This window comes from Nomascus leucogenys, chromosome 2, assembly GCF_006542625.1.
Source record: "Nomascus leucogenys isolate Asia chromosome 2, Asia_NLE_v1, whole genome shotgun sequence".
Lineage (NCBI taxonomy): Eukaryota > Metazoa > Chordata > Mammalia > Primates > Hylobatidae > Nomascus > Nomascus leucogenys.
In genome coordinates this window covers 17,418,481-17,444,089 of record NC_044382.1, presented here as the reverse complement: position 1 = coordinate 17,444,089, position 25,609 = coordinate 17,418,481, and the positions used below count along the sequence as shown (strand labels likewise).

Genomic DNA, 25,609 nt, shown 5'->3' with positions numbered 1-25,609 from the left:
GAAAATAAAACTGAGCCTCAAAGATCTTCAGTGATTTATTCAAGTTTTCCCACCTAATATGTATAAGATATTGAATCTGTGATACTACATTGAAAAGTCTATGCTCATTTTACTATATCTCTTACAAACTGGTGATTATAATTGAAAATGAAATGCTAATGTTCAACTCTGCCTTCAGAACTCTGTAGGCCATTTTCAATAGCAAATTTAGCATCCCAGAGAGGGTAAATAGCTTGTCAATGGTCATATGAAAAGTCAATAGCAGATCTGGAAGAATTATCATCTGATTTCCATCCAAGTATTTTATTGTGGGGTGTGAGACATCTTTATTTTTTTCTGTAAATTATTTTCTTGTGTGAATCTTATTTCCTCAACAAACTTCAAGATCTTTGAGGGAAGTATTGCCTCTTAGACTTTGCTAGCTGCCCGCTTTGTGTGCTCTTTCTCCTCTGTTTGCACACATCCAAGCCTAATTGGAATAACATTGCATTTCCATAGTGTTTTTCAGTAGGGGTTATCAACTTTTGATGCTTTTGACATTTTGGTCCTCATCATTCTTTTATGGGCGTGGAGAGAGGGGGGCCAGGCTGTCCTCTGCATTGTAGGATGTTTCACAATACCCATGACCTTTAACCATTAGATGCCAGTAGTAGTACTCTCCCCCATCAGATGTGACAACCAAAAGCCTCTTTAGGTACTGGTAAATGTCCCCTGAATGGGTGGTGGGGGGAATGGCAGGAAATATCTCCAATTGAGAAGCAAGGCTTTCAATTTGCAAAGGGTACTTAAAATGTTTGCATTTATTTATATGTTTTCAACTAACTCATAATTCTTAGACAGCCATTGTGAGGAGGTGGACTGTCACCATTTTACAGAAGAGGCTTCAGGAGACTAAGAGCAGATCAGATCAATCGGCCCATAGTTTCATCGTTTTTCTTCTGCTTACCTCCTACTACCACAAAGTTAAACACACAGAGGTTTCTGGGTACTATACACTAACTTTAACAATATTTTTTAAAAATGTGCTATTTTCACTCTCAAATCCTTCATCTTTTATGTTCCAAGCTCTCCTGTACCTGAAGCCTTCTTCAGTTAGGCAAGGTAGCCATTTTATCCTTTATTTTACATATGAGGACACTGAGACTAAGACAGATGAAATTTGTTGGCCCAAACAAGAAACTGTTGAAGGTGTTCAATGATTGAATGTTCTTCTGTTTTTCGAGAGAACAGAGACTGTCATTTGTGAAGTTTATTCCTACATCCTAGTATCTAATACATTGTCTGGCACATTATAGGTGTTTCATGAATGATGAAGGAAAGAGTAGAGGAAGGAAGAAGGAAAATCAAGATTTAAACCTGAGTCTGTCTGGTTTTGTCTCCTTTGCTATCCTGCCTTATGATCCCCTCAAGGACTGTTGACTAAGTCCCAGTGACCTAGGTGGTCACTTCTGATAGGAAAAGTTTTAAGAATAGAGGGGGTGGAGGCAGGAGGAAAGGCATGACCTGGAAGTCCTCCACTTAGCCTGGCATCCAAGGAGGTTGCACAGCCTATTCAATGGAGGAGGTCCAAATAAGAGTGAATCATCATTTGAGTTAGATGATTCATCATTTGAAATTAGATGAATTCCACTCAAATTGGAGATGGGCTTTACAGCAGACATCAAACGCCATTCCCATGTCTAGATGGGCTGGGGGTCCTTTCATTAGGATTCCATCAAAAAGGCAAGTAGGGATATATGCAAAGGTTTTGCCTTCAGGACTCCCTTGATCCCAAACTGTTGCTTGCAAACCTATTTCTCCATCTTCTTTACTGGTAGATTCTCACTACTGCTGAGGCCAGCTGCTCACACAATATGCTTGTAGCAGCATTCCTGGCAGGCTCTTTCTCAGCTAGTCTGGTTTATGGCCTTTCCAGCTGACGCCGTGCTCTAACACTCACCTAGACTTCAGAATCAGGAGATCACAAATGCCTGTAGGTATGGATGTCTAGGGTCAGGTCAAAATTAGTGGGTTAGAAATCACAGTTATGACACTCATAGCTTCATATTAATACACCAACGATAACAATGGCAGCAGCAACATCCTGGAACACTTTTATACAATGCTTAAAATTAGCCAATCATTGCTGAAGACCACTGAGTCAGCTGGCAGAATCAAGGGATGTGGGAGGACAAAGTTGGTTCCAGTTCTTTGTAACCTAATATCTCAGACCAACGAAATTAGACTCTCAATGGATCAAATCTACTTAGCTCAAGAAGAAAAAGGGATTTTATTTACTCATGTAACTAAAGAGTCCTGGGCTTTTGTGATATTTAGATATAGGAACTAAACAATGCCATCAGGCATGTCTCTCTGTCCGCTGCCCAAGAAAGGAAAGATCTTTCTCCCAAATTCCATTATCAATCTCCCCAGAAGAACTCCAAGTGGTCTGTGGGTGACACGTCCATCCCACAGCAAATTACTGAGGTGAGAGGGGTTGGTTGATTGCTTCAAAAACCATTCTGGAGGTAGAGAATGTGGGGGACCTCCAGTGACATTCCCACTTGCACACATGGGATAGGGCCCCTGATGGGCTCTACTCCATTGCTTACTGAGTGTGGAAAGTCAAGGAATTGAGTTAGGTCTCATAGCTTCATGTGAATTGGGTGTGCACTGCAGCACATCCATACAGAACTAATCCTTTCAGAATCTTTTCCTATACTTCTGTCATTAAAAGCAGGGTCTTTTCCCTGGTCATTCTCTGTCATTTTTACATCAGAGGTAGAGGCTTATTTCTTATTCATTTTTCTACCCCTAGAACCCACTTGTTAGGAATAGTGGCTTTCTTTTTATTGGATCAACCGGTTTGCCTTTGCCAGAGAAAGAAAATTTCAGTAACAACAACAACCAAAAAAATTAAACAATTTTGAAGCTAGGAACTTGCTTCTAGCAATTCAATATATTCAGCTCAGATTATATGATAACTCAATTATCATAATAATAGATAACTCATAACTTAATCATCATATAATAATTGATAACTTGTAACTCGATTATCATATAATCTGAGAATTATGATATAATCTGAGATGAGGGGAAAAAACCTTGATGCCTGTTCTTATTTCTCATCTTTGGGGTCCGCAAAATAGACTCATCAAATACTCCTATATTAAATACGTAAAATCTACCAATTACAAGCTCCTGCAACTCGATGTCATGCCATATATATTCTTTGACCTTGGACATAGTACATATTTTGATTAATCAGTTGCTATCTTGGGCTTTGCTAAGTATCTTTCAAGGGCTAGGAAATTTGCAAATTTTTATAAACTTACGAAGAAGAATAAGTTTTAGCCACATTTTACAGATAATGAAGTAGATCGGAAAGTTGTTCCAGCAAGGCCACTGAGCTAATGAGAGAATCTGGGATTCATATCCAGATCTGTCCTGGCTCTAAGCCCATCTAGCTTGACTCTCAGGACACAACATTTTTAATACATGAGACACTGTTCTTTGTCATTTGTGCAAAGATGTTTTTCAGTTGACTAGGTCTTATTAAAATAGCTAAGTGAAGGCACTCTTAAATAAGAAATGCTCTGGGTTTTTTATTTTGTTTTGTATTGTTTTTTGGCAAGACTGGGGAATATTGTTCATCCAAACCTTCTGGATCATTAATAGTTAATTTTTTTCTGCAAGTTGATTATCTCACATCATTGTTTTTCCCTTTTTCTCACTCTACTTGAGTTAACAAGGGAATTAACATGATCAGTGCATAAATACCACAGCAAAATCTATGAGAGGCTAAAATCAAAGTTGAATCATTCAAATGCTTGCCCCCATCCCCAAAGAAAGAGGGGTAATAATTAAATATCTTAGAGAACAGTATGTAACAGAATAACCCCTGGCTTGTTTTAAAAATGAAGCTTCTTTAAGTTTTAATTCCAGAAACCATGATTTGATAAATAAGAAATGGGACAAACCCAGGTGATTCAGATGCAAGTGACTCACCAGCATGTAAATTTTGAAAAAGTCTTGTCTAGGGACTCAGGTATTAACTTGATTCTCATTAGATGTGGTCCCCATGACTAAATAGAAGATTGGTAATTATAGTCTATAATTGCTAGATTATATTAGAAAGGAAGTAGTGGAGTGATAGCAGACTGGATTAAGTACCAAGCATCAATAGAGTTCTTTTATGACTGTGGAATTTCTTCTAAAATAATTTTGACAAGAATCTAAATCTATTTCTCCTGCCTTTTCATTATTCCAAAACCTAAGATGAAAATTTCAGTGTCTGCAGATACATACCCATAACGTGTACCTAAAAATCACTGGGAAAAGAACAATAAAATACACTGATTGACAAAGATAGCCATGTTGATGTTTTTTGATCACTCATTAGTAGGAGGAGAAAAGCAAAGGACTTTGCCAAAAGTAATCAGAAATAACACAGTTTTTTAAAAACATCCTTCAAGAAAGATCATTTGGGGGTATTGGTTCAATTATAAGCTGCTTGTCATTTTGCTGAGCTCAACTCTGTTTAAACTGGTAGCCCAGAATTGTATCTATTTTCAAATTTGCACCTTCTGGGCAGCTCACAAAATAAGACATAAAAATGGGCAATAAACATCAAAAAATTTAATCTCACTAGCAATCAAATAAATGCAAAAGAAAATAGTTGTTTTTTCAAGAATAACAAATTGGAAAATGGTTTAAGATGAGCAAAATTGTAACAGTGTTTGAGAGAATTGGATAAGCAGGTACTATCATTTACAGAAGATAAAAAGCATGCTGCAGTGAAATGTATGAAATTTTCAAAAACATTCATATAGTTTGTCTTAGCAATTCCCTTTATAGTACAGTACTGCAAATAAGAGTAAGCATTAACTTGTCCAAGACTGATCTTCCAAACCCTAAAGTGCCACCCACTTAAGGAGTTTCTCATAATGGAAAGCTCTATGGAAAGGCTTCACCTCCAGGAAAAGCCACTCCAGTCTAGTGAGTAATCAGTCCTGAGTGAATATAAGGTTGGGCTCTTGTCCTGACCATGTCAAAAGAGAGGTGTCATTTTGCCAGTCACGAGCACTAATGTAGTAAATTATGTCAAATTAGTTGCTACATCACACAGCTGCGAAACATGAAATTCTAAGATGCAAATTTTAGAGGAGGGCCTTTGACAGGAATATCACCAGTAAGGATCTTACTCTAGAACATAAGCCCCTCAAGAGCTGGGGAAAAATCTGAGGCTATTCTCCTTTCAATTTATGGTCCTTAGCAGGTTACTTGCAAATAATCCTGGTGATGATAATAATACTGGTACAAATCAATGTTGATTGGTTGTTTACCAATATCAGAAATTTCACATTCACTATCAGGAGTAAATTCTGAGCCGTTTTTTTAAGGAGAAGATGGACTGCAGCTGCTCTAGTCTAACTGAACTCTTTCTTACTTTTACTTAAATGTATTGCCATTTAGTTTGGCCTCTCAGGCAATCAATTAACATCTTCAGAGCAATAAATTATACTCTATACAATGGATGTATTCTTTTCTACTCCTAGGGCCCATTCATTAGGAATAGTGGCATCCTTTTTATTGGATCAATTGGTTTGTGTTTGGCAGTAAAATAAAATTTTGATACATAGGATGTATCCTACCCCTTCATAACACATGGAATCCAACATATCACTCTTGTAAGAAATACACGTCCCACTGTATATGGAGTGACCATGTATACAGTGTGGCTGTGCAGTCACTTTGGGATACCAGCAAACAAGGCCCTTTATGATTTCACAACCTGGGCCATTAGTTTAGCACCTCTGTCTCTCTTGAGCAAACGGAAGGTGAGTTAAAAACAGGGTGGACAGAGAAAAGAGACCAAAGTAATTTCTCTCCATTACCTATATAAGCAAATGAACCTCTATTTTGGCTTAAGTAAATTTGAGTTGAGTTTCTGTTACTTGAACCTTAAAAAACCCTAAATCATAGAGATTATAGAAAGCTCTAAGATGAATGACTGAGAAAGCAAACTCTAAGATGAATGATTAAGAAAGTATTCAGTGTCATAAAGAATGTGCTAGCTAGGAGAATGAAAAAGGAATGAAATCTGCTTTAGCAGGCTAGGGCTGCTGTAACAAAATATCATGGACTAGATTGCTTGAAAAACAGAAATTTATATTCTCACAGTTCTGGAGACTGGAATTTCCAAGACCGAGATGCCAGCTGATTCAGTTCCTGGTGAGAGCTTTCTTGCAAGCTTATAGATGGCTGCCTTCTCAACAATGTCCTCATACAGCTTTTTATCCATCTGTGCATGGGGAGAGAGAGAAGTAGAACTCTCTTTTTCCTTTTATAAAGCCACCTATGCAACCATGAAGGCCCCACCTTCATGACCTAAACTAACCCTGATTACCTCCCAAAGGCTCAATATCCAAATACCATCACACTGGGGGGTATTCAACACCTGAATTTCAGGGGGACAGAGTATTCAGTATATAACATGATCTGAACTATAATAAAACAGTAAATAACAGCGATAATACTAGCTAGCATTTATTTAGTGAGCACTTTGTGTGCTGAATATTCAATGTTAATTAAATCATATAATCCTCAGAAAGAAATTTATGAAATTGGTATTGGTATTTATCATCACTTGTTTACGGATGAGGAGAGGAAATTAAGGACTGGTTCTGTACTTTGCCCTGGGACTTACATCATAAGGAGTAGGACTTCAGTTCTAGAGACTGTGATGCTAAAGCCCTTGCTGTTAACTATGACCCTTTACTTCTGTTGTAAATATTTTATATCCCCTACCTCCCTTGGCCACTGAAGTTGTGGAAATTCTATAAAGTGCATACACTGCCATTTGAACAACCAACCTCCTTTTCAATTTTTAAAATCTATTTTCCAAAATGGACACCTTGGGTATTTTAATGTATTTTCTGCCTTAAAATAAAAGCAACCATGGTCGTTCAATCACTCATATACTTATCTGCTGGATACCAGTTGAGTTCCTGCCTGCACAAGCCATAATGCTAGGCACAAGCCATAATGCTGGGCATAATGATGCACAGAGAAGCAGAGCCTTTTTCATTGTTATATGGTTACTTCTTCCAAAGTTCTAACTTCAGGAGAAATGCTTTAAATGAACAAAAATAATAAACTGTATGGGGCTTTATCTCAGAAACCATGTTGCCATACAGCTTCAGGAAAAAATTCTTTCCGTTATAGTGTGTGGAAGTGAGGGGTTTTGAACTATTCAAATATCTACGATAGGATGTTGAATCACCAGGTATAGAAAACAAGTTGACTATCAGATAAAACTGCTGCTTCAGAAAAGTCAGACAAACCTGAAAGTAGATAATTGCAGTGAGAAAAGAAGGTAAAAGCCAAGGGAAAAGTACCGAGGTCAATGTAACAGCTCGTTTTTAAAAATGCAATAATGTGATATAGCAAACACATAGCTTAAAACAGCAAGTATTTGTTCTTGGCTCATGGATCTGCTGGTTAGCTGAGAAAGCTCTGCTATAGGCAGCATGCAGAATTTAGATCTACTCTCTTTGCCCCTCTTTTATGGGAATCAGTAGCTTCCAGGGACATCCCCTTCCCATGGTGGGTGGCAGGGCCAGACGCTGCAGGATTCAGGGGAGGATGTTTCCATGCTTCTTCCTAGGTTCTAGTGGTTGCCAGCAATCTTTGGGATTCTTAGTTTGTGGTAGCACAGCTCCAATCTCTGTCTTCATCTTAATAGAGCCATCTTCCTTTTGTGTCTCTGTGTCCAAATTTCCTCTTCTTATGAGAATAACAATCCTTGGATTAGGGCCCACCCTATCCCAGTATGATCTCATCTTAACTTGGTTACATTTGCAGATTTAATATCTCTCCTTCCATCTCCCAGACTTTGTAGTCACTTAGGCAATTTCTGTTGCATGATATGTGCTTGCCTTTCTCTACTTGTCTACTGATTCCTTAAGCCTAATTCATCCATCTGCATCCTCCATTACATTCTAAATTGATTGTGGGCAGGTTTGGGAGACTTGCTGATTTCTCAACTTCTCTCCTACTTGGCATTTGGTAAGGAGTCAAAAACAGTTTGTTGAATTTATTTTAATCAAGAACAAAATCAGTCATAAGGATTTTACCCTCTGCCATCACATGCAGGAAACTGTCCTTCCCCAGGATAGACTAAAGGGAAATGGCATTGAAATAAAAGGCTTCTATTTGGAATTCTGATAATTGATACTATTAGGCATGATTTTTTGAGATATCTCTAATTGGAGTCATGCCTCATTCAGAAGTGATTAAAGGTGTCATTTAGGTGAAAAATCAAACCTCTCTTTTTGATTACATCTGTAATTATAATGCATTAACAGAACGAATGTAAATACAGAAGACTCATGTACTTTTGACATCAAAATGTAGTTGTAATGGCAAAAATGAGATGCTGTGGCAGCCAGTCATGTTCATTAACTCAGAATTTCCATGTAGTCAATCCAGTGTCATAATGCATTATAGAAAGTATGTTTTGCATGTTTAATTGATATGTTTTGGCAGGTGATTCAAGGTCCTTCTTCTATTTTCAAAGCTAGAACAGTTTCCAGAATTTCCGTCATGTACCAAGTTATGCCTGAGAGAGACCTGGAAACTTTTGGAGTTTGAAGAAAAGTTTGAATCATCCTTCAATCAACTATTCTACTTTTCCCTCCCTCTCTCACTCTGTAGGTGGTGAAACTGCGGCTCAGCAGTGAGATGCACTAGAACTCAGGATTCTTTCATTGGACCACGTGGCACACTTTACTTCTGACATGAACTAACCTTTCACTAGCATGCCTCCCAATGTAAACTAAAAGGAGTTTATCTCAGTTATATTCAAAGTGCAAGTGGTAAAATACAAAAATAAAACTAATTTTGAACTTCCATATTCTCAAAAGTACAGGCACAGGTGTCTCCATGTGATCCAATAAAACCATCTGGACATGGTCTTACTCTTTCCATTTCTTGTCTCTGCTCTCATTTGTGTTGGCTCAGTCCCCAGGCAGACATTCTCCTTGTGCTGGCAGTTAGCTGCCAGGAGTGTCGCTCTTATGTCCTGCCACATCCTCAAATCCAGCTGCAATAAAGACATATCCCACCCACACACTGAAGTCCCAGGATTGCAGGCCATGGATGGGACTGACTTGGTCTCTTATCTTTCTACAAATCCCTGAGGCCAGGTGAGATAGATTAGGTTAATTGGTCAGGCCAGGATGGTGTGGCAGCTCTGAAGCCCTAGTCATCACAAGGGTTATGAGTGGAGAAAGGTGGTTCCCCAAGGTGTGGGTGAGATAATGAAGAATTGTGACTCAGTGGGGGAAGTGGTATTTGACCTCTGAAATTGTTGACCACTGAGGGATTATGATGATAAGGCTAACTTTCAGTCAATTTTATTATTGTTTTGCAAGTATTTTTAGGCAACACATCTCCTTATTGTCTATATCAGGGAGAACTCCTGTCATGTCTTAATGGTAAGCCATTATCCTCAATACAGTATAGGCAGGACAATATAAAAAATGTTCATTATAAATGTAGGTCAGAAAATGAAGATGACTAATTATGTTGATATTAGTAGCATATACAGCATATACACTTTGCATTTATAGCAGCATATATACTTTACACATATAACAATATATATAGCACACACACTTTGTACTTTGCAGAAAGTTTTCACATAAGTACCAAAAGATTATTCCTTCTACTTTATATATGAGAAAGCTGAACTTCAGAGGGTTGAAATGAAATTCCTGAGATCATATAGCAAGTTAAGGCCTGTAGCTAGTTTTGTGAGTAAGTTTTGGCCTTTTCTATTTACACCCTTTATAAAATATCTAGGTCTCATTTTCATTGTCATTCTCCTTTTCTCTAATAGGTGTTGGGGTCAAGAGAAGAGAAAATTGTGAGTTGCAAATAAATAAGATACATGTACACATGACCCTGACCCTGTGGCAAACTTCTGCCTGGGCATCCAGATGTTTCCATACATCTTCCAAAATCTAGGCTGAGGTCCGTTCTGAAACCCCAATTCTTAACTTCTGTGCACTTGCAGGCTCAACACCAAATGGAAGCTGCCAAGGCTTGGGGCTTGCACTCTCTGAAGCCATGGCCCAAGCTCTGCATTGGCCTCTTTTAGCCATGACTGGAGTGGCTGGAGCAGCTGGGACACAGGGCACCAAGTCCCTAGGCTGCACACAGCTCAAGGACTCTGGGTCCAGCTCAGGAAGCTGCTTTTTCTCCTAGGTCTTTGGGCCTGTGATGGGAGGGCCTGCCATGAAGACCTCTGACATACCCTGGAGACATTTTCCCCATTGTGTTGGAGATTAGAATTTGGTTCCTCATTACTTATGCAAATTTCTGCAGCTGGCTTAAATTTCTCCTCAGAAAACGGAATTTTCTTTTCTATTGCATTGTCAGGATGCGCATTTTCCATACTTTTATGCTCCACTTCCTTTATAAAACTGAATGCCTTTAACAGCACCCAAGTCACCTCTTCAATGCTTTGCTGCTTAGAATTCATTTTGCCAGATTCCTTAAGTCATCTCTTTCAAGTTAGAAGTTCCACAAATCTCTAGGGCAGGGGCAAAATGCCACCAATCTCTTTGCTAAAACATAAGAATCATGTTTGCTCTAGTTCCCAACAAATTTCTTATCTCCATCTGAGACCACCTCAGCCTGAATTTCATTGTCCATATCATTATCAGCATTTTGGTCAAAGGCATTCAACAAGTCTCTGGGAGTTCCAAACTTTCCCACATTTTCCCTTCTTCTTTTGAGCCCTCCAAACTGTTCCAACCTCTGCCTGTTACCCATTTCCAAAGTTGTGTTCACATTTTCAGGTATCTTTTCAGCAGCACCCACTCCTGGTATGAATTTACTGTATTTGTCTGTTTTCACACTGCTGATAAAAACATACCTGAGACTGGGAAGAAAAGAGGTTTAATGGACTTACAGTTCCACGTGGCTGGGGAGGCCTCACAATCATGGCAGAAGGCAAGGGGGAGCAAGTCATATCTTACATGGATGAGGGCAGGCAAAGAGAGAGAACTTGTGCAGCAGAACTCCTCTTTATAAAACCATCAGATCTCATGAGACTTATTCACTATTATGAGAACAGCACGGGAAAGTCTTGCTACCATAATTCAATTACCTCCCCCCAGGTCCCTCCTAAAATATGTGGTAATTCAAGATGAGATTTTGGAGGGGACACAGCCAAACTGCATCATCACGCACAACTTTTATTATCATTTAAGAAAAAAATGGGTCAGCAAATTTTCTTTTCTCTGTTCAGGACACTCTTTGGGTCATGAGCTGGTTTATAGATAGAATGAAATCTTTAACAAGAACCCTGTTGTGGCAACTCAGGAAGTTTAAGAGGCACTGACATTGTCAGGGTAAATCAGGACCTTGAGGGATCTTCAGCAGTGTTCTCAAACTTTAATGACTATGACAATATCTAGATTGCTTGTAAAAAATACAGGCCAGTGAGTCCACCTCCAAACTTAGTAAATTAGAAACTTCGGTTGTTGCCAAGGCAATACTCATGTAGTAAGTGACCCAGTTTATGACTTGGATAGGTATTTGGGTGTTAAACTTGTCTATTCATTCATTCAATAAATATTTATAAAATATCTATTTTTTTTTACATTGGGATAAATCAGTGAAAAATGCAAACAGGACATATACCCTTAAGAATCTACATTCTAGCAGGGCAGACAAGGGACAAAGAGCATAATGAGTAAGTTGACTATGCAATAGCCTGGGTAAAGAAAATAACAAGTAGAGCAGAGAAGGAGGTAAATACTGAGGGTGGTATAGTCAGGGAGGAGAGGGTTGGTAACAAAACCAAATAAGGTGGTAAGGATGGGGCTCCTTGAAAGTTTTTAAGAGGGTGAGAGAACTAAGCAGATTCTGGGGAGATGGGTCCAGAGAGAGCAGAGTGAAAGCCCTGGCAGGAGTTTATCTGGCTTGTTGAGCTGAACAATGAGGCCAGGGTGGCTGGAGCTCAGAATCAGGGGGGAGTCAGCATACAGGGGGCCAGTGAGGGAAACCAGGCTGCCTATGGACTTTCAGAACATTGTAAGAAAGTTGTCTTTTACTCTGATTGAAATGAGGAGCCATTACAGTGTTTTGAGCAGAACAATTATGTGATCTGACTTGCTTTTTAAAGGGATTACTCTGCTGCTATGTTGAAAACATTCTGTAGGGAGGTAGGAACAGCAGCAGGGAGACTAGCTAGGAGGCTATTGAAATAATCTGGGGAAAGATAGTGGTCACCCAAAAAGGGAGGTAATAGAGAAGGGAGTGAGAAGTGGTCAGATTCTGGTTATATTTTGAAGGAATGGCCACTATAATTTTCTGATGGATTAGATGCAAGTCGAGAGGAAAAGAAGAATAAAATAGGACTACAAGGTTCTTGGCGGGAGAAACTAAAGTTGCCATCAAGTTTGGAAGAAAGATCAGTTTTAAATATTTTGTGTCTGGGATGTCCACTAGATGGTTAAAATAGGATCTCAAGAAGGTGCTTTGGGTTTAGGAGGGAGATGTGGAATGAAAATGTAAATTTGAGGCATTCCAACATGAAGAGGTTGAGGAGCAGATGAGGAACCAGCCAAGGACCCTGAAAAGGGGCAACCAATGAAGTAGGAGCAAAACTCAAAAATTGCTAACAAGATTGGTTCTATGAGCAAAAGCACCCATTATTAAATAGCATATTCTTTCATTTTTTTCAGTAGTACATAGATATGTGGTAAAATATTATTTTGAATGTCTCTGTAAGGGTGTTTTTTGGGTGAGTTTACATTTAAATTGGTGGACTTTGAGCAAGATAGATTGCCATCCATAATGTAAGTGGGCCACATCCAATCAGTTGAAGGCCTGAATAGAATAAGAGATTGCCTCAGAGCAAGAAGAAACTCTGCCAGCAGACAGTTTTCAAACTGGGATGATGACTTTTTTCCTGAGTCCCTAGCCTGCTGGTCTACCCTGAAGATTTTGGATTTGCCATCTTCCATAATCATGTAACTAAATTATTTATAATAAGTATATCTCTAAACGTACACACATCCCGCTGGTTCTGTTTCTCTGGAGAGTCCTGACTAATACATCCTGGAAAGAGACATTGAAAGCCAGAGAGCCCACCAAGCTCTGCATGTGCTGTATGGGCTTGGGAAACTCCCTTAGCATTTGCCTTTCCCCGTCCACTGCAAACCAGGGATTCCAAAGTGGCTGTCCCAGTGCTCCAAGACTGCTCCTGGAACAAGAACTGTAGCCAGGAGCCAGCGTCCCTACTATCTGCCAAAGATGGAATGGGAAAAGCTCCCTTACAAATTGGCAAGATCCCCCATGTAATTTAATTTTAGATGAAGCTTCTTAAACATTTAAAAGCTTTTTATTTATTAATCATTTTGTACTTTGTATGCATCCATAGTTTTGTTTTATATCTAGTGAGAGATTCTCTAAATGTTCAAATGAATTCCTGGCAAGTGGAATGAGAAATTAAAATGAATAAATAAAGATTTGGCAAGCCACTTCAGAAAGGTCGCCAGCCTTGAATGGAGCTTTGATCCCTCCAAGGGTGTTCTTAAGCTTGTAAAAAGAATGAGGCATGGGGAGAACCCTTCCATTTTTTTTCAGTCCGGTTTGGTTTATGTAGAGAGTGACAACTGTGACCTCTACCCTGGGCCTCTCCTGTATCGGTGTACCCAGAACTGTGACATGTCCCTGACACAGATCTCACACAACTTTTGGGAGGGATTTATTAGCCTGCAAGTTCGCAAAATCACTTGCTTCCTTGGGAAGCTTCAGTTTCCTCATGTCTAGTTGTCCAGATGATGGGAGAAGCATGCTTTCTCTCTCTGTGTTGTCTTAAGTATATTCAAGGCTTAGTCTGGGGGTGTAGAAAAAAAAACATAATCTTCCACATTGAGAAGTATTGCATTTATAAATTCAAAATTGATTTAAATGAGGGCATAACAATAGCCATATGTAAAAAGAGATAAAGCAAGCAGTAAAGTTGGCTTTCAAAAATTTGTAGAAGACATATTTAAGTTACTCACTTGGTTTATTTCAACGACCCTCTCCTGTCACCCGAATAAATTAAGGGAAACACCAACATATCTAGACTTTGGCAGTTCTCAGCTTTTCAGAATAACTGTAAAAATCTAAAACTGTAAACATAAAATAGAAGTTTGGAAATAAACACTTCTTTTTTTTTCTATCTTAAAGATTTAGCCTTATTTCTAATTTTACTCTCAAAGGTGCTGTATCCCCAGAAGCTAAACAGAAGTAAGTAATCTACTGGGTAGTAGTCAAGTAAAGGGGTGAAGTGCCTGAAGCTTAGAGTTAGCCCCCTGTGGCATGCAATGCCTATGGTTGGCATTTTGTGTCCTCTGCAGCAGAGATATGGCAATAATTCACACCTTGCTCTAGCATGTGAATTAAATTCACAGCTCATGCTGGGGGGTGGTCAGGTGCTGAAAATGTTTCCAAATTTCATCTTTTCCTCTTCCTTTTCTTTCTTCCCTCCTTTGCTTTCTTTCTCCTTCTTTCCCTGGTCTTCTCCAGGGACACCAATGGGGGAGACCAGGTTCCTCAGCCTGCCACAAGAGACTAACAATTTTCAAACTGTTTTCTTTATCAGCTATACATATATATTATTATCATTAGAGTCAATTTCTTCTTCCTATTTGTACACTCCTTCCTTCCCTCACTGCTGATTTATCCCAAAATTTCTGGATAACCTTCTATTAGTTCTGCACTTCAGGTTCATGACTAAACTCCAACCTACATTGAGTCTCAGGGTGGTGGAAATGTGTTAGCAGCTTCTATTGCTCATTTCATTTATGTCCCATTCTCCATCACCAGAGTTGTTGATGTAGTGAAGACAGGGCTCCCTGAGTCTCCTCTTGAGTCCTGAACCCCTTCCCACCCCTTGTCTCTCTCCAAGGCTCTTCCAACCATTCCTTACCCCTTCGTAACCCTTAGCTTCTCACTAAAATCCCTCTTCTGAGGGCTTTGTCTGTTAGTCTCAGTCAGGCCCACCTCAATGCAGAGTAAGTCCAGGAAACGTTGGGAGGGTAAGGGGCTGCTGATGCAGGGGAGGGAGACGACACTGCTGATGCAGAGTGAGCCTTCTAAAAGCCAAACAGACTTTGTTCACACTGTGAAAACGTATGCTTGCAATTTTCTGTACCCATTTATACTAACATGTTTCTATCACTTTCTTCTCTTTCAAGAACACACAAAAAAGCCGTTTTACTTTCTTACATTTGCAAGATGTCAACCACCAGGAAAGGGACATTGCTCCAGTTAAAATGGTATAAAAGCTTGTTCAGTCTACATAAATTCTCAGGGAGTTCCTAACATGCTCCCTCCTCAAATTCAGCTTGAGGCTGACAGCTATAGAAACATCCACGTAGAACTCTGGGCACAGGAAAACTTGATTTGCCAGCATCTCTCTGACCATTCTGTACCTGTCTGGAAAGTGGAGGATTCAATGTTCTGGGTTTTTTTTTGTATTCAAAGATGAATCTGGCAACACTGAGCTTGCAATTCCTCAAGGCAACAATCAGCTAGGGTTCAACAGTGGCCGGGTCTTTAGAGTATGTCATGCCAGTTCCCTATGGTTCCCCCGACACCCTATTGTATGACATCAGACCTTTATTACTTTATTATAATTCCCACTAAGCCCCCTGTATGCATTTGGGTTTGCCAGACATAGGATAATGGGCTATGTTAATCCTCTACTCAAATTTTGGGTCTCATTAGCCTTCTATCTTTCAGAACTGGAGCCATTACCTCTACACTCTTGGGTATCTATTTCTAGGAATAGCATATTAAATTCTGGTATCAAATTCATCTCGTTGTTTCTCACATCACTTCCTGCGGTGGAGAGACCAGGGACCCACCAGGTACCAGATGGAAGTGTAGTGATGAGCCTCACTTCTTAAGTGAAGCTATGTAGGAAATGCCACATTTCCTTTCTGCTGAGATGTCCCAGCCTGTTTGATTCTTGCCCTGTGTTCCCAGGACTCTGCTGCTTTAGCAGTATGCCTGGGGCAGTGCCCAGGGCCTGGCATACTAAATGTCACTGTGCCATCTGCTCTGAGGCCTGCCGTTCCCCAGGTCTCTACCGTTGAAGAGATTGCATGTCTCTGCTGCTATGGAGGCCTGCTGTCCTCCTTCCCCCTCCCAGTCTCTGAGAAACTGCTCCCCTTCTCCTTTCACACTTACCCTTATACTTTCACATTCCTGAGTGCTAAGCTTCATCTGCATGTCTCAGCAGTTTCTCTTTTCTTTACCATTAAAATTTCTGAAGTGCAAAAACAAATATATAATCAATACTGTAGCTTATCTGAAACAAAAGAGGAGAAAAGACCAGAACACACGCAAATCAATATATTGATAAAAGGACTAATTGTTTTGGGACTTGTCATCCCAAGATTATTCTTGGTTCTAATCCATGTAGTGGGATGGGGTGCTGTGGTGTAGGGGATGAGAGAGGATTTGAACACTTGGCTATTGCTCTGTCACAGAGCTTTTAGGAAACGTTCATGAATTTATGAAAATTTTCTCCATTAAACTGGTATTATTCTGGGAGATGGGTTTCCTGGCTTAGAGAAATATTCTGCATGAAAAATGGCATGTAACATTTCAGAATTAGAACAAGTTTCAGAAGAGAGCAAGGGTATCTAAAGGGTCCACTTTAAGAAAATATAGCTTTTGGAATATGGAAGGGGGAAATTATCCCAACACCAACTGGCCAGCTTTTTTGGGGGACAATATCTGGAGACTTTCCCTTTCCGAGGTAAGTTGTAAACTGTGAACCCCATCTCTGGTAGCATTTCCTACTAGCCCTCCCACCCTCCCCTGCCTACATGGGCTCATAGGCAGACTCACATGCATACACACTAACTCCCGGACACACCATCACCAGTTATGTGAACATGTGCATGTATGCGAGCTTACATGTATTCTCTCTGCTGAAAGGAAATACCGAAACTTACCATGAGGGATGTCAAGCACAGACGTAGGTATTTAATATTCCTAGGTTTTACCATTTACAACATAACCTGATAACTGAATCTTAAGCATTTTATAGGTGGGCCTTTTATGTAGCTTATACTACTCCTCGATCATAACTCTTTTTAGTCTGTGACTTTATTGGACAATTGTGTTCTGATAGGCTCTCTCTCCAGTTAGCAGAGTCTACCAACCTGCTGTTTGGGCATTCCAAAGTCATTAGGAGTAAAAAACACTAGGCTTGTCACCAAATGATTCACTGGAGTCAGGAGAGTTTCCCTGCCTTTGAGAGGTGCCACATAATTCAAGAAAGCAGGGACTTTGTGTTCACCACTGTGTTTCCAGTATTAGCACACACTCTGGCAGATGGCAACCTCTTGGCACATGTCTTTTGGGAAATGTTTCTCCTAAATGAATGAGAATTGGACAAACTTGTTCCCCAGTTTTAATGATGAGGTAGAAAGAAGTTTCAAGGATGTGGGGGTGAGTCCAGCCTGGGTAGAAATCCAGGCTCTTTCTCTCTCACTGGCAAGGAACTTACTCTTCCTGAGCTCAAGTTTCTTGTACTTTCAGGAATATGGTGAGAATTAAATGAAGATCAATTTTTAAGAAGCGATTGTCCAAATGTCTTCCACAAATATATGTTGAACGTGAACTAAATGAACACCTCATGTTGATCCTTTGTTTTCACGATTAAAGCCAAATTTTTAATTAGTTATCCTTAAGGTAAAATATTTAAACTTAGGGAATATTTACTAATTTTGGTGAAGTTTTAGATCTGGTAATAGCATTTGTGAGATCTATGCAGAATCATCTGGAATGATGATAATAAAAAAACAACAGCATCTACTCTTTATAGACCACTTACCACGTAGCTTGTACTGTGCTAAAGTCTTCTTTGGGGTTATTTCATTTCGCCTTCACAACTACCCTATGAAAAAGGTAAAATCATGTCTTTACTTTATGGATAAGAAAACTGAGAGGCAGGTTGTCACTACATAATTACACCTCAGAACTGGCAAATCAATGCTAAAATTCAAGTTTGCCTGACAGTAGGTCCCAAGTTCCCAGGCTTCTTATTTCATTTCACAAAAGCCATCATTCTACAATATAACTCATACTAACAGTTCAAACAAGAAATATTCTGAACACAATGAAACCACACACACAATCTTTTTATTTTTATTTATATTTCTTAGTTCAAGAATTACACACTAGCCAACATTATTATATATTTACATGCTGAAACTGGCTGCAATAAGTTTAAATTCAAGAAAATAATTCTTATGTGCTATTCATTTATAATCCTCATTTTTTACTATCTCACGTATCCCAGAGATTTTAATAGTCCTGTTTTTAGAAAGACATGAAAATAGATGCAATGATATCCACTGGGTTTTGCATTTTTCTAGCCATTGGAAAATGTGCATTATGTGCATATTAAGAAAGGCTACAAGGTAATTAGTAAGGCTGATAATCACTACATTGTGAAGAAACTAGAATATCACTTTTTTTTTTATAAAAGGACAATTTAGAATTGTGCAGGGACAATATTCATAACAGAACTATTTAAACACCCATGCAAAATAAATTAAAAATGCTGTGAGATTTAAATTAAACTATAGGCAACTTTGTTTGGATTAATTATGTTTAAAATGACCATGGTTGAACTCAAATTATTGAACCAAAAAAAAAAAAACAAAAAAAAAAACTGATGGAACTGTCAACTTGCTTCAAATGGCGCAAGGACACACACATGGGCATCAGATTAGAGGATGTGACAGGGCAGTGACATTTGGTTTGGGAACTCAAAGGACATACAGTTTTGTTTTTCATCATTTGAATCATATTGATCTTCATCACAAATAAAACTTCTTCAAGCAAATTAAAATTTGATGTCAGAATTTTGAATATATCTACAGAAATATTCTACTTCAATTTCCAAAAACTTAATAGCTTTTTAACAGTGCTGCCTTTTTTTTTTTTTTTTTGTACGGATTTCTTTAGGGCAGTATCTTCATTCGCATTCTGTTCACTCCTTTCTGGTTTTTACAATGTTCCTAGTGCATTTGGAAAGTATTTTTTTAAACCTTTGGTGTGAAGCAGCATCCTTTTTTCCCCCATTATCTCATTTTTTTTTTCATTTTTTGTTTTTCAATAATTCTGGAGTCTTTGGTTGAAAGGAACAATACTACCTAAGGACAAAATACTATTATTAAAAAAAAAGTCTTCTAGTGTGTATTGTGTAACACATTTCTGGAGCTGGTAGGAATAACCATTTTTATTTTTCTATAGTGCCATCTATACAAACTTTTACTCTTTCAAAACTGAGATTTAAGTTGCAAACTTTGGTTTCTTGAACTCTTTGACATATAAAAAACTCTATTAAGTTATCAATGATCATTTTTTGCTTTTCCCAATTGCCGTTTCAAAGGCTATCTCTTGTTTGTTACATTGACTACATAAACAGTAGAGTGTTTCCCATAGACGGGCAGAGAGACAGAGTGGGTGAGCAAAAGATTATGTGTGTTTGAGTGTGCGTGTGTGTGTGTGTGTGTGACTGTGTGTGACTGTGTGTGTGATAGCAAATTGAAACCCTTCTGTCTGGGATTCCCAAACCATTTATGCAAAAGGGTGTTTAAATTACTCTGCTGGGGGCACTGCAGTAATAGTACTTAGTAAAAAAAAATAAAAATTAAGAAAAAAACTAAACAATTATTTGTATCTATTGACTATTCATTTACAGCATGTTTAATTATTTACATATTATAACACATCAACTTAAGCCATAAACAGAATTAGCACATTGCCTTACCATAAAATACAAATTAGAAGTTAAAAATATTTAAGAAATCTGTTGTAATATTTACACACGCTCAGTGAAAGTTATGGTTGCTCACATTACATGTACTCTGTACATTTAGCCAAATGGCATGATTGCTACAGTTGTGAATACTTAGTATTTTGCCCTAACCAACATGGCGGGGTTTAGTTTTTTTTTTTTTTTCTTCCTCTTTGGAGGAATTTTTATCATTTTTCAGTTTCTTAAGACATGTTAGTTTTTGAATCACCAATGGAAAATGTTATTTGTTTCCTTGAAAAAGAGAGCAATTGGACAAGCAATGTGACAACTACTTAACTTCTGATGTTCTGGGGTACAGTACTATTGTCGAGTTAAACTGTGCAATGGCTCATAAAAACTGTAGGAATTGATTTGCTGATAGAGAAATGCTCAGTACCCTGTATTACTTATTTCAGTATGTTGATTATTGTTTGCCAGATTAAAAATACTCATATATTGGTTTAATGAAGGAAATAAAACATATTAGCTTATTCCTTTTGTTTTCCAACATACGAATGCATATATATGTATGTATGTTTATATGAATCTATATATACACATATATACACGTAGATATGTTGTCAGACCTGTTTTGTTGATGTTGCTTTGCCATTTTTCTTGTTGAGTATGAAGGTAATCATTAAACTGGAACACAGTTACCTATAGAAAATGGAAATTATCTTAGTTGCCAATTTAATGCAGGTCTTGCTTTAAACATGATTCATTTCCCCATTACGCATTGCACTGCTCTTTCTTTATGTGTTGTGCTTTTGTAAGCTGACAGATTTTTTGTGTGTGTCCCTAATGCTAGAATGTAAAGTCTTTTGGTTCATAAGCCATTTTTATTATTATTATTTTACTTAGCACTGCTTTTGAAGAAATGAGAAGAGAAAAGGTCTAGATGGCACTGCTTGAATCTTTTCCCCTGTTAATAAATTGCAGTAGAAAGAATTTTAACATTCCTTATGCAAACACATGATTATGTTGCATGAGTTTTCAATTCTGAAATGCATTTCATACCTACTAGCAGTCATGTACAATATATATATACAGATTGAGATAGAAGATTTCATGTAGACTGTGCATTTTAGAGTCAGAATTTGTCCATGAATTTCACAAAGATGAAAAAACACCTTAATTGCTGGCTATCTGGCTGTTTATAATTAAAAGAAAATCTATACATATGTATAAACTGATAGTAATCCCATATCAGAACTACTAAACACACCTTTGTGGTCCTTTAGTTTAACAACTGGCTATCAAGCTGACTGGTCTTCTAGACTTATCAGGTCTAGCACCCCTCCTCGCATTTGATGACTGCATTTCATTTCAACGAAACATATATTTAAGAATAAATTCTACATCTACTGTTATTTCTGGAGAGGATGAGTCAGTTGTTTCTGTCTCTGTGGTTACTGAGTGCCAATGTATGCTTTTTACTCTAGGGCATTGCTTCTAAGGTCCCATCTTTTTTCCTTTGCCTCTTTTCTTGTATCACTGAGAGCAGAAATGAATTCCTGGTTTTATGCTTTTGAGGCTCAAGCTGCAAAGATGCTTCTCTACACTTTGATCTGGATTGCTCTGTTGACTTCCTTGGATATCTAAAAGTTTGTTGTAATCATAAATGGCAATATCAAAGAATTTTATGGCTTGTACAGTGATTGCACATAAGAGCCCACTTCTACACTTGGGCTCTGAGCTGACTCTAGAAGAGCCTTTTCAGAATGGCATTTTGGAGTTGTGCCCCTGAGTTATCAATATGTTCCTTCCTGATGTTTTTAAGTCAAACTTTACCCCCTGTTGACAAGGGGCAGGCACTTTACTTAGTGTGATGCCCCAAAATGATTGCCTAGGAGAAAGTGTGTCCTGGAGAAACACGAGGAATCTCTACTCTGAGCCTATAAGAAGAATCTTGGTCAGATTCTGCCCAAAGATGATACTCAGAGGTGCTCAAGATTATGTAATCAAAATATAATGGCCAAGGTTTCCTACATTGGTGGAAAAAAAATACCATTCCATTTTGGGGCAAATTCAGAAAGCTGAAGGATAAAGGTTTGTTGTTGTTCTTGGACAGCTGGAATGCAAGGGCAATAGTACTCCATCATATTCCAAGCTGCTCAATCATGAAGGAAACAAGAAATCAAGAAAACCTACATTATTCACAGGTGGATACTGGCCGCTATGCACAATTAGGGATGTTACTCTAAAAAGAAGAGCTTTCTTTGTTTTTAAAATAGAAATAGCAAAGTTATCCTCCAAGAAAAAGTTCAATCAAATTCAACTTTAAGGAAAATTTAGCAATTCACTATTTTCTGTAAGAAAAACAAAATATGGCGGATCACGAGGTCAGGAGATCGAGACCACAGTGAAACCCCGTCTCTACTAAAAATACAAAAAAAAAAAAATTAGCCGGGCATGGTGGCGGGCGCCTGTAGTCCCAGCTACTCGGAGAGGCTGAGGCAGGAGAATGGCGGAAACCCGGGAGGCGGAGCTTGCAGTGAGCCGAGATTGCGCCACTGCACTCCAGCCTGGGTGACAGAGCGAGACTCCGTCTCAAAAAAAAAAAAAAAAGAAAAACAAAATGTAAGCCTTATGTTGATAGAAGGAAGACATATTAGCTTATTCTCTTTCTTGTCCAACATATGAATGCATACGTCCAATTAGTTAGAAAGAAGCACAATGGCATAATCTAAAAATAGAAAAAAAATACATCATGCCTGCCTGATTAACAGTTACATATTTTTCTGCAATATCAACTGAGGCTTATAACATTTATCATGTTAATGTGGCTTTGTTGTTATTTTCCACTAGTTTTCATATTTTCCTTGATTAGGCAGATTGCAACATATACAATGAAAGCACTCTTAAGAAAATCAAGCCCAAAACCAATGAATCCACAAATTAACTCTCCGTGTGTTCATACTCCTTGAAGTATTATTTGCTTTGAAAAATACGCTGGTGAATTTCATTGCACATAAGAAAATATAGTTCACCCAATCTCTCCAAAGCCTTACTTTGCCAGTCTCCTAAGAATATAATCAGAATTTTGGAAGCAAAAAAAAAAGCTGGAGAGGACCATGAATCCTTTAAAGCGATGAACAGATCCTTCTCTTGAAATACGCTATTAAATTCAGAAATAAAATTATAGGGGCAAAAATTGCAGTGACAGCCGACTACATCTGAGAAAAACAATATTTGCTAGTTTGTGCTCTGTATTTGTATATTTGAATAACTCTGAATCTAACCTGAATATCTAAGACAATTCTCATTTCTCTAACTTTTGTATTTCATGGTTATCTTTGATTAAACTATAAAAGCCTTTTTAGGTATGCTGTCAAGAGCTTGTGATGATGGAAAAACAATCTCTCTTACTCACCCTTTGCCACTAGACACAGTATGTATACACCAGATGCTGTGTGGAGCTGATAAGGGTCATGCTTGCTTGATTTTTGTTACAACCGTCATTTCTGATTTTCTACTCTGCTCTGTGTTGTTAACTCTTACTTTAACCACCTAGGAAATAGCTGTTTAGCAAAAGTTTCCTTGGCCACCATGCATGATAATGTTCAGAAGTCTCCTCATCTCTAAATGCCAAAATGAAAGACATCATAGTTGATTCTCTGTGCTCAAGCAAAGAGACTGGCCAAATCGGTTTCCTGAGTCTCTGTCTTGATTCCCCTAGCCTGCTCCAATCACAAGAGAATCTTTTAGAAACCAGTGGGAATAATCTTCCATGACACCATTATCATCTTAGTAAGAAAAGCATAGATCATCTTCAAGTAATGTGTTTGCATGGCATTACAGATAATGTTTCATAAGCACAATGCCATCTCAACAGCATGCCAACCTTAAGAAGGAAGATGAGGAGTATCTGGTTATGACCAAATGACTGAAAATGCTGTTGAGCCTTCTAAGAATATCTTCCAAATTATTCCCCTCTGAGTAGGCTGCATACTAAACAGACAACATGGAGCACTCAGGCTGTCTTGCCACCATGTGTATAAATCACTTGTGTTTTAACTGGAAAACCACAAGGACCTTAGTGTATTCATTACTTAGCAGAAGCAACCCAAATGGTATGAAATGGACCACAGGATAGGCCAGCAACTAAGGTATTTTAGCATCACTTTTGTCCTGGGTTGATGTGTTTTCCAAGTCCTACATCAGGCTGTACAACTGGTTTGAGGAGGAATCTAGTCCTTGCTTCCAGTGGGAGGCCATGTTTTAGTTCACATAATAAAGCCAATAGACGATGTTGAAGAAGGAAAAAACCACTGGGAAGAATATGCGGGACCACCGATCTATGGCATTCACATCAGTCAAGTCAGGAATGGTGATTTTCAGTTGGGAGGCGCGTCTCCTCAGGCGACTTTTCTTTTGTGCCACATGTCGTTCCAGAGCATTTCGGCCAAAACTATGCCTGGGCAACCCGGCTTTCCGATACTGGATGCTGGAGGCATCATAGGCTAGCATTGTGCTTCTGGGGTCTCCAAGTCCCATCACAGCCTCAGATGTGGCCATTTCATTTTTTATCTCAAGAGTGCTCAGTAAGATGTTCTCATGGGGGTCCATCTGCAAGGGAAAAGAATCAAAAAGACAAGCAGAACAATGAAGCTTTACAGGTGCTTACTTGGCAAGGCACTATGATCGGCACTTAAGGGATTTATAGGAGTGATAAAGGGAGCTACCTTTGTGATTACATTACCAGAGTCTGAATTGAGACTCTACTACTAAAGCTATTTGAGGTTCACTTTCTCCATTTATTAAATGATATAATAATCCAACCCTAGAGGATTGCTGTAATGATGTAATTATATAATAGACTGTTGCTAGTATCATTTTCATTAGTTCTACTTAGGGCGTGCAGAGAAATCGAAGGCATGGCACCCTTTTGAAGAATTTATAGTCTTGATATGAACACATAAAAATTAAGCTGTGCTAGGCATGCAACAGTGTTAGGAAATTAATTACTGAATTGTGCTCACAATAGTAGCCTAATTATATATGAATTAATAACAAAACTAGAACTAAAAATAATGGGTAACTATCAAGTACTTGCCATGTATGTCAGGCATTTTTTTTGGATACAATTTCATCTAATTGATGTTTCTTAACCCCCAGTTATGAGATGTCACCTTAAATTTGCAATGTCAATATAAATAGGGTAAAGAAATAGTATTGAAGAATACAAATGCAGGACATATGTGACTTGCCAAAGTAACCACAGTAATCAGAATAAAGAGGAATTCAAAAATAGGAGCATAACAGCCAGATCCACTGTTGGTGGGGAGGGCTGAGAAGACGAAAGGGAAGAGGGTAGGATTAGAGAGGAAGCAACAAGCCTGCAGCTGACTGTGCTCAATTGAATTCTGGGCCTCAGGAGTACAATTAGTTGGCTATGCAGATAGTCAAATCATCTCTCTTAGATAATTTCTTCTTGCAAAGCTAAAAGCAAAGGATAAATAGATATCATGACTCCCAAACATTAAATTATTACACAATGTTCTTTCTTGTGTTAAGAAGGGAAGATTTGTATGCCTTATTTTTAAGAGGCCTCAACTGCTACAGATAATAAAACCTAGATGGAATAAGTTTTTATTAATAAGGGAGCATATTTATTTTGGTAGATAATCAAGATATACCAATTACCAGTAAAATTTCTGAAATTATAAGGAAAAAAGATGGTCAGTGATAGGCTCTGATGATATATGGAAACAAGGCATATAACCAAATGCT

General features: G+C 38.4%; 1 protein-coding gene across 3 annotated transcripts in view; it reads right to left on the bottom strand.

The window, feature by feature from the left end:
* Nucleotides 1-22,459: 22,459 nt before the first annotated feature.
* The window catches only part of GABRB2 (gamma-aminobutyric acid type A receptor beta2 subunit), a 257,751-nt gene continuing 254,601 nt past the window's right edge, over nucleotides 22,460-25,609 (bottom strand). Inside the window, exon 11 of one of the 3 annotated variants that reach the window (XM_003268612.4) lies at nucleotides 22,460-24,445. In XM_003268612.4, coding sequence (XP_003268660.1) covers nucleotides 24,098-24,445 — 348 coding nt within the window. In that variant the 3' untranslated portion in view covers nucleotides 22,460-24,097. The remainder of the gene's footprint in view (nucleotides 24,446-25,609) is intronic. The other 2 variants (XM_030825581.1, XM_030825577.1) reach the window with 2 other exon arrangements.